This window comes from Vigna radiata, chromosome 4 (genome assembly GCF_000741045.1).
Source record: "Vigna radiata var. radiata cultivar VC1973A chromosome 4, Vradiata_ver6, whole genome shotgun sequence".
Classification (NCBI taxonomy): Eukaryota; Viridiplantae; Streptophyta; class Magnoliopsida; order Fabales; family Fabaceae; genus Vigna; species Vigna radiata.
The window spans coordinates 5,536,525-5,544,912 of record NC_028354.1 but is presented as its reverse complement, the minus strand read 5'-3'; the positions used below and the strand labels follow the sequence as shown (position 1 = coordinate 5,544,912).

General features: G+C 30.5%; 1 protein-coding gene across 6 annotated transcripts; it reads right to left on the bottom strand.

Annotated features, from left to right (window-relative positions):
• Window positions 1-2,396: 2,396 nt before the first annotated feature.
• Window positions 2,397-7,941, bottom strand: LOC106758616 (DNA repair protein RAD51 homolog 2). Of its 6 annotated transcripts, XM_022779663.1 has the most exons (13): window positions 7,800-7,941; window positions 7,364-7,477; window positions 7,119-7,271; window positions 6,925-7,028; window positions 6,726-6,789; window positions 6,579-6,634; window positions 5,751-5,831; window positions 5,550-5,609; window positions 5,360-5,451; window positions 5,049-5,168; window positions 4,093-4,236; window positions 3,418-3,493; window positions 2,398-3,317 (listed from the first exon to the last, which is right to left on the bottom strand). In XM_022779663.1, the coding sequence occupies exons 1-13, from the start codon at window positions 7,881-7,883 to the stop codon at window positions 3,281-3,283; spliced, it is 1,185 nt and encodes a 394-aa protein (XP_022635384.1). In that variant the 5' UTR covers window positions 7,884-7,941; the 3' UTR covers window positions 2,398-3,280. The 6 variants fall into 6 exon arrangements, 4 of the variants coding, with proteins under 4 accessions (XP_022635385.1, XP_022635384.1, XP_014497031.2 ...); XM_022779664.1 differs by lacking the exon at window positions 5,550-5,609 and having other exon boundaries at window positions 2,397-3,317; XM_014641545.2 differs by lacking the exon at window positions 3,418-3,493 and having other exon boundaries at window positions 2,400-3,317.
• Between the last annotated feature and the right edge of the window lie 447 nt (window positions 7,942-8,388).

Genomic DNA, 8,388 nt, shown 5'->3' with positions numbered 1-8,388 from the left:
TTTATGATTTAACTTTGCATGCTATGCTAAGATTGATATTTTATATTAATAAATTAGATTAACCTAATATTATCTTTCACAACACACATATTATATTATATCATATTATATTATATTATATATATATATATATATATATATATATATATATATATATATATATATATATATATATATATATATATATATATATATATNTATTATATTATATTATATATATATATATATATATATATATATATATATATATATATATATATATATATATATATATATATATATATATATATATATTTCCGATTTGTAATCGGATAAGATTAGAATCCAATGAAATCTTGAAAGAGACAGAGGCACAAAGATAAATCCATCTCTACCAATCTCGCACAAAATCCTAGAGACAACCACAAATTATTTCTTGCATTTCATGTTCTTTTTTTTATATATATATAAATAACACTTCATTTACAAAGACACGCAAGAATTTTTATAAAAAGAAAAAGTGTGAAATGCTGAAATTTTGGTATTTTTTTGGGCGACATGCACCTTCTATTGAAATTAGTGACCTTAGGATAGGAAACATTTTAAAACTCTATAAATATCTGATGTGGTTGTAAGTTTATAGTTTAAAGACCAAATTGGTTTTAAAGTAGTAACTGTTAACTTTTGAAATACTTATATTGAGAATGTGTTAAAATTAGAGCTGTCAAAATGGGTCATAACTCACATACCAATTTGGTCCACTACGGGTTTGAGTCAGATTAAGTTTAAAAAAATTGTATTTTTTATGCGGGTCAGATTTCAATCCAACTCATTTAAATTCGATTTATGCGGATTGAACCCGTGGTGGACCGGATTGACCCACCAACCCATCTACCTAATTTTATTTTATTAAAATTTAATTTTAATTTTATAAAAAAATATTTAATATTTATTTTTGCTTGAAAAAATTATTTGGTTCTTTAATTTCAAAATTAATTAAACATCCATGTTGGAAGTGAAATGTGGGAATGAAATTTGTTTAGATTTGAATTATAGAAACTTTGTAATTTTTTTGTTTTAAAAAAATTGTAATTAAATGGACTAATGAGCTTTACTCACCAACATGTGGTGAATCGGGTTGGGTTCAAATTTTTCTGATTCGTTAATAAATGAGTCGGGTTAAATTGGCTCACTAAGTGACCAACCCATATTAGACGGGCCGGATCGAACCGATTACCGTTTTGACAGCTCTAATTAAAATGGAGGTAAGAATAATGATATAGAATGTGTACATAGTTTAAGTTTATGAGGTTAGGATAATGAGACCCCAAATTTTGTTGGGTATTTCCTTCTACATTGGTGATTAAAATGGTACGACCCAATACAACGTTCAATCCTGCCCTCCCCATCTCAAACATCCCTCAAGTATAAGCTGCTAACACTTTTTCTAATAACTAATACAACGGACTTTCTTCCTTTCTTCCCCCACCTCCAAGTTTTCTTTTTACACCTCCAAGTTTTAATATGACGACAGAAATGACCTTCAAAAATATATATATAAAATATATAAAAAATTAAGTAAATAGCAATTGCTGCATACCAAAATTGTATTAACTGTCGCTCTATATTTATTGAAGCCATCAATCCCCAAATCATTTCTTAACGTTTTTTCTGTCTTCTCTCTTATGTTAGTTTTCATTCGCATTTCTTTTTTGTTGGTTTTCCTTCATCCTTCATCATTTTATTTATTGGTTAAGTTTGATTTGAAATTTTATATTTATTTCTTCTAAAATCTATATTCATTTATTACATTTTGTATATTATGGATTTCAAAATCTATTTAAAAAACTTACCAGAATTTAATTTATGAAATTAAACTATTTCATTAAAAAACTCATTGAATTTCGAAATTAAATTTAAAAACTCATGAATTTATAAATTTAGTTTACGAACTCTATGAATTTATAAATTTAGTTTAAACACACTGAATTTCAAAATTCAGTATTCATTAAATTTCAAAATTTAATTTAACAAACTCATCAGATTTCAACGTCTGATTTAAAAAAATCACACGATTTCAAAATTCCATTCAAAAATCCACTAGATTTAAAAATTCAGTTTAAAAACTCATTGAATTTTAAAATATAATATTTTTAACCATGATTTGATATAAACTTTAGTTGATCACAAAAGTTAAATTTCACTAAATAATTGTTAATATGACTAAAAGTCAAATAAAACCTATAAACATTCTTTTTACTCAAAGAAAATAATGATTATAATCAAATATATAATGCAAGATATACTTCTCAAATCTTATAATAAAGACAAAAAAAAAATCAAGATATACCTAAATGATATTGCTAGTTGTCATTAGGCAAGAGCAATATCATGATCCTTAAAAAAAAAAAAAAAACCCACAATTGCATTCTCAACTACTAAAGCAGAATATATAGTTGTAACAAGCTGTGTCAATATGAATAACAAGAATGCTTGAAACGATATGTCAAAAGCAAAATTCTCTCACAATGATATTTTATGATAACAAGTATATAATTGCACTCCAAAAACCCAATCTTTCATGGATGATCCAAGAACATAAATATTCAATTTCGCAAGATTTAAGAATTGATAACCCAAAAAGAAATAATAAAGTAATGTCCCACTGAAAAACAAACTGCCGATATTTTTACAAACGAAAAGTTGAGTTATTTTACAAGTTAAAGAAAATGTTTGAAAGGGTGGAAATTTGATTTAAGAGAGGTACTATTAAAGTTAAATCAAGTGCAACATGACAGGTGGTACAAACAATTGCTTTAAGAAGAAGAAAATTGGTTGCAAGTGCAATTTTCAACACCAACTAAAGTTTGTACAATCGGAGAATGCATTACCAAAAGCTTGTGTTTTGTTTTGTGCACTTTTTTCTTTCTTAAATAAGTCAAGAAGGTGATGCATATTGTATGTGTGAGCAACAAAAAATAATAAAAGGTCTGGGTTTAAGATAGAAAGTGAGTTCTTAAAAGGTCTGAGTTTAAGAGACAAAGTGAGTTTTTTGTGAGTTTTTATATGTCCCAATGATATCAAACTAAAAGGGTAAACTTAGAATTTTAAAATGTATGAGTGCAAGATGAAGTTATGGAGGTGCAGGAAGAAGCTGCCTTCTAAAATTGATGGTAATTTTATCGAAGCGCAAGAAGGAAAAACCCTCTCCATTGTTGGCATACATTCAAACAACGTTTCTATTTCAGTAAGACCGTATGCTTACATACTCCAACTAGGCTCCACCCATCTTATCCCGAGTTTAGCAAAGGAATAAAGGAGGACTTGTGTAGTTACTACTGTCAGTTGTGTCAACAGAAGTCTGTTATTAGTGGTTCTAACAAATGTTAGTGTTCTAACAAAACGTAAGAAACTAAAAAGTGACTGTGTGTGCCTTACCCTTTCGAAATTAAACAAAGCATTTCGGCTCTCATGTTTTTCATTACACTTGGAAATAGGCAAGTAAAGACTTCAACTGTAGTAAATTAAACCAACAAAAGACAAATGAAAACCTAGGGTGGTAAATGTAACTTAAAATTGCATATTTTTCAACATACAGCGACGACATTACAAGGTAGGCAGTGCGCTTTCACCTAATCATGCACAATTAACTAATGCAATCATTGAACAAGGTGATAGTATCTTTTATTATATATACCAAATTTTAGATAATTTAGACATCCAAAGCTAGGTATTTATTTATGTTTTTAACAGAATAGTACACAATCAAAAAGACTGTCTGATGACTTATAAATTAATTTTGTAATTATATGAAATTCGTAACTTTATTTATTTCACAATTCAGGCGCATAAGAATTTTAAGCCCCCAATTAGATTGACAAAATTTATCACACAAAAAAGTCTATCAACCAAAGCAAGTATACCAAGACCCTATGTTTGGCACATTTGATACTTAAAAAGAACTTCTTTTCCATGACGACAAAGCATATAGAAAAGAGGCTCTAAGTTGTGGATGCCATTCAATACATAAGGTCTGGCTTTAACCGTTTTAAGTATTTTTCGTACACAAAACATATTCCGTAGAGTTAACTGCAAGAGAGCTCATTGACAAACCTTGGCACTGAATAGTGTTTATTTCTGGCCCTTTCATTTCTATGCCATCATCATCCAGCAGAACCACACCTGATGAAGTTATCTTAAAAGGGAAAGCCAGAGGAGGTGATATGGGAGATTTTGCCAACTTAATAAACCTTTGACCTGCGAGGATTTAACTTTTCAAAATTAAATATTTGACACAGACACAGAATCATATATTAAGATAAATATATGGTGGTTACTGAAAGTTGTTAGAAAGTAAGAATCCAAAAATAATTGTGTATTGCTTCTGTTAGAGCCAATTGTATTTGTTGACCATTTAGAAATTGCATTATACTAGTACCTGACCTAGCGACCCATACAAATTTGATTTTCATCTTTTTTATTCCAAGATATCTTTATAAGTTGTTTAGAAGCTAAAATAAGCTAATATAAACGACCAAAATCATTAATATAAATTTGGGTATCCGGTCGTCAATGTTGTGTCAAAATTATTCAGACCCTCTATGGTAAATTCTAATATTGTGCGGCATCCCTAACTCTTTCTCCTCCAAATGCTATATTTTGCTTTCCTGAAGCTTCGATCACTTAAACATTTTTAACCAAAACTAATCAGAATTTCGACTAAGAATGGAGACATTTAATAAAAACATCTGCATAGCATTCTATTTTACATACATATTGACGGGTAATTAAAAAATGATTAATCACCAATTTATATAGATTAAAACAAATAATAATGTAGAAGACTCCAAAGACAACTGAACTTGTTATCAAGAGTGATTCGAGTACACTTGCCGAGAGTTTAACAACTAGGTGTCTTGGAAGTAATTCCAATTACTTGAATTTACAACCTCCACTGTAATTCCCATCCTCTCCAACAATTTAAGTCCAGGTGGTATCTACATAATCACTTACAAAAAAAAAAAACAAAAAAAAATCAAGAGGACTCAAATCATTGCAAACTAACCAACCTGATCTGGCTTCGAGTACAAGACGGATGGTCACAGCATGAGCCCAGTTAATTCCCAATGCAGCAACCAGATGAGAATCATATGTAGCAGGGTTATCTTTTATTATCGAGCGGCTTTGTGCTGCTTAAAAGTATAATGAAACGTAAATCTAATAGTTCAAAGATATCTAGACCCTGATGGCTAATTTAAGCAACTAAAAAAGTAAGATTTTATTGGAAAATAAATTAATATATTCTTTCCCAATAAAAAAAACTTATCTCTTTTAGGTTCTTAAAATCATCTGACCCAAAATATAATTTATTTTATCATACCTTGAAAGGAATATATGCGAGATTCATCACCAGATTGAGATCTTACTTGATTTGTCAATACAACTGGAATTCGAGAAAATTCTGCAAGTGACCTGGATACATTCAAAATCAGTACCTCAACGAAAAAGCGTGTATTTTCTAATTGCAAAAATATCACAAGTGACATTCGAGATGCTGCTATGGTTCATACTTGATAAAAGAAACATGCCAACCCAATGCTTGTTGTCTAGTGGTCCCACACTCATGCTCACTGAACAGAAAAATTGAAGGATTCCAATGCATGAGACATTAATGACGGAGGATATAAAAACAACTACAATTTTGCTGAACCTTCAAAGTGAGCATCCTCGACATATGATCCACAATCAATGCCAAAACAAGTTAAGCTCACCCTAATACTAGAGCAGCCATACTATCAATGATGAGCAACTTCACTTGTTTCTGCAGGAGTGATACTTTGATCTGGTACAAACTGGCAGTGTTAACACGTCATTTAATATATTAACAGTTAGAGTTGTCTGATAGAAACCTAGAAAGAGGAACAAAAAGGAGCTACAAGCCAGTGACAGATCTTCTATTCTAGCATAATCTGCAGCATGTTATATGTAGTGAGTTTGACACTAATTTGTAGATTTTGGTAAAGAGCCTCATGGATCAGACACAACCTTAAACAAGAGCAGAAATCCAATTGTCATATCTAGTTCTAGTCTACTTATAAATTAGTGAGTTTTCAAAAGTAAAAATTTTAACAAATAGCGAGTCCCTAAAAAACAGTCATTTTCTGTTTGAAACCAGGGCCAAAAACACAATCCTGATAGAGTAGGTCTGATGTATTAATAATACCTCATACGTATGTAACCTATAGTAATTAACAATCATTGAATCCTTGATTATATCAAAACAACCCGGTCTTTCTTCACTTTTTTCCAAAGAGCAAAACTATTACTTATCCCGTTTTGCTTTGCCCTTTTAAATTAAAGCCTCAATACTTTTAATGTCCATCCTCTAGTATTCATAATTTTCTCTAAACTTTTACATTACCTTTTGAAGACTCTGCAGGTTTTCTTGAACAAGAATAAACTTCAGTAAGTTTTCATCTTTTGAACCTTTTAATAAAGTAAGAAATTCTATTATAGTTCTTATATATCAATCTGTTGATTCTGTTTATCGTCCTTGCTGCTGCAAAGACTAACTACAAATAAGTAGTAGAAATCCGCACCTCTCAGCAAATTCAGAAAGTGATGTAGGACGCAAAATCATGATTCTACCAGCCATCTGTAATGAGTCAAGTAAACATCAAGTTCAAATTAGATACAAAACCCATTAATCCGGAAAAGAAATAAAACATGTGAAACAACCTGCATACCTCCTGTGCCATTCCCTTCTTAAGAAATATTTCAGGAAAACTGTTTATTCCAATCTCTATCAATCTGGATAAAAAACAGAAGTAAATTCAACACGGAAGATAATAGACTATAATTTTTTTCTTCCATCAATACACATAACAGTAAATAGAATGATACAATTGAAAACAGTATATTGCTTGCAATGCAAGCTTCAACTACCTTTTTGACCTAAATTTGGATTCAATATCAATATATATCACACGGCCATCTAAGCCTCCACAACTAGCCGGCAGTGAAGCCAACAGTGACAGCTTCAAGCAAAACTGTGTCATAAAATCTATGCAGCACGGTTAATGGTTAAAGGCATCCTGGTATGAATTTAAATGTTAAATGTTGCAAAACCAATCATATACCTGTGTTTTGCCAATTCCTGCTGGACCAACCAACTCTGTCAAAACACCAAAAGGTATACCGCCGCACAAGGCTTCATCCAAACCTTTCAAACGAGTGGGAAGATGACCGGCCAAAGTCTCGTTGCGTACTCGCTGCTCCAGCAGTAGTAACGCCTATTACAGTATCACCAAAACATTCAGTAATTCCTAAACAAATTGGAAAAAATAACAGGAAAATCAAAGAGGAAAATGTGTAGAATATGTACAGTTTGACACGGTGGACACACGACTTCGCTAACATGCGCCATTGCGGATGTTACTTCTTCCTTCCCAACGTCCAACAACTCCATCAACTCAAATTCAGTGTGAGACAATGCATCCTTCAATTTCAAGGAAACAAATAAAAATAATAATAATTGTTACTTTCAATTGAATCGACGAAGGAGAAAAAGGTTGAAGTTCTAATCCATTCTAGTGACAAACAAAGAGCAAGCTATTTAGATTATGCATATCAACGATCGGTGATAAGACATAGGGTATTTTTGACTAGAGATTAAGTTGAATTCATGGGAAACATAATGCGACAATCGATTAGGGTTTAGTATGATAGGAAATGGAAAATGGCAATGTGAGATGAGAATAATAGCAATGCTAGTGAGGAAAAACGAAAATGAGATATCGAAAGAGGGTGGAAATGGCTACCTTGGCGGTGATGATGTTGCGAGCAGTGAAGATATTGGCTATGGATTTGGGCAATCCCATCTGGTTGATGAGCTTGTTCGCCATTTTTCGCTCCTTTCCTCTTTCTATCGTTCTCTCATCCTTCCCTCCAGTCAAGACTCTAGACACGCTCTGATATAAATTTTTATGAGATAAATTTTTATTTTTATTTTTACGATAAGAAATTAAAAAAAAAAAAAAAATATATATATATATATATATATATATATATATATATATATATATATATATATATCCAACTTGCATATTATTTATAACTAGGTAATTTAAGATTTTTTAGCAAGAATTAAAAAATATTTTTTCAGTCAAATTCCTTTTTTTTTATATTACAATAAATTTCACTCTCACCTAAATCACGATATTGTTTATGTTAGTGAGTTTTTTTCTCTCTTTTATTATCATCATAGTAAATAATCTTTTAAATATCAATATTAACATATTTATTAAATGGTGTCAACTACGATTTTTTTCAATCAACATCCACATATATTGTTATATTTTTTAGTTCATCTGATTTAGGTTTTCTTATACACAAAAAAAAAACTTTTAT

Coding starts and splice junctions, on each gene's coding strand:
- LOC106758616 (XM_022779663.1), bottom strand. CDS start 7,883: ATGGCGAACAAGCTCATCAACCAGATGGGATTGCCCAAATCCATAGCC. Junction 7,272..7,363: donor TGTGTCCACCGTGTCAAACT/GTACATATTCTA, acceptor ATACTGTAATAG/GCGTTACTACTGCTGGAGCA. Junction 6,635..6,725: donor AGAAGGGAATGGCACAGGAG/GTATGCAGGTTG, acceptor GACTCATTACAG/ATGGCTGGTAGAATCATGAT.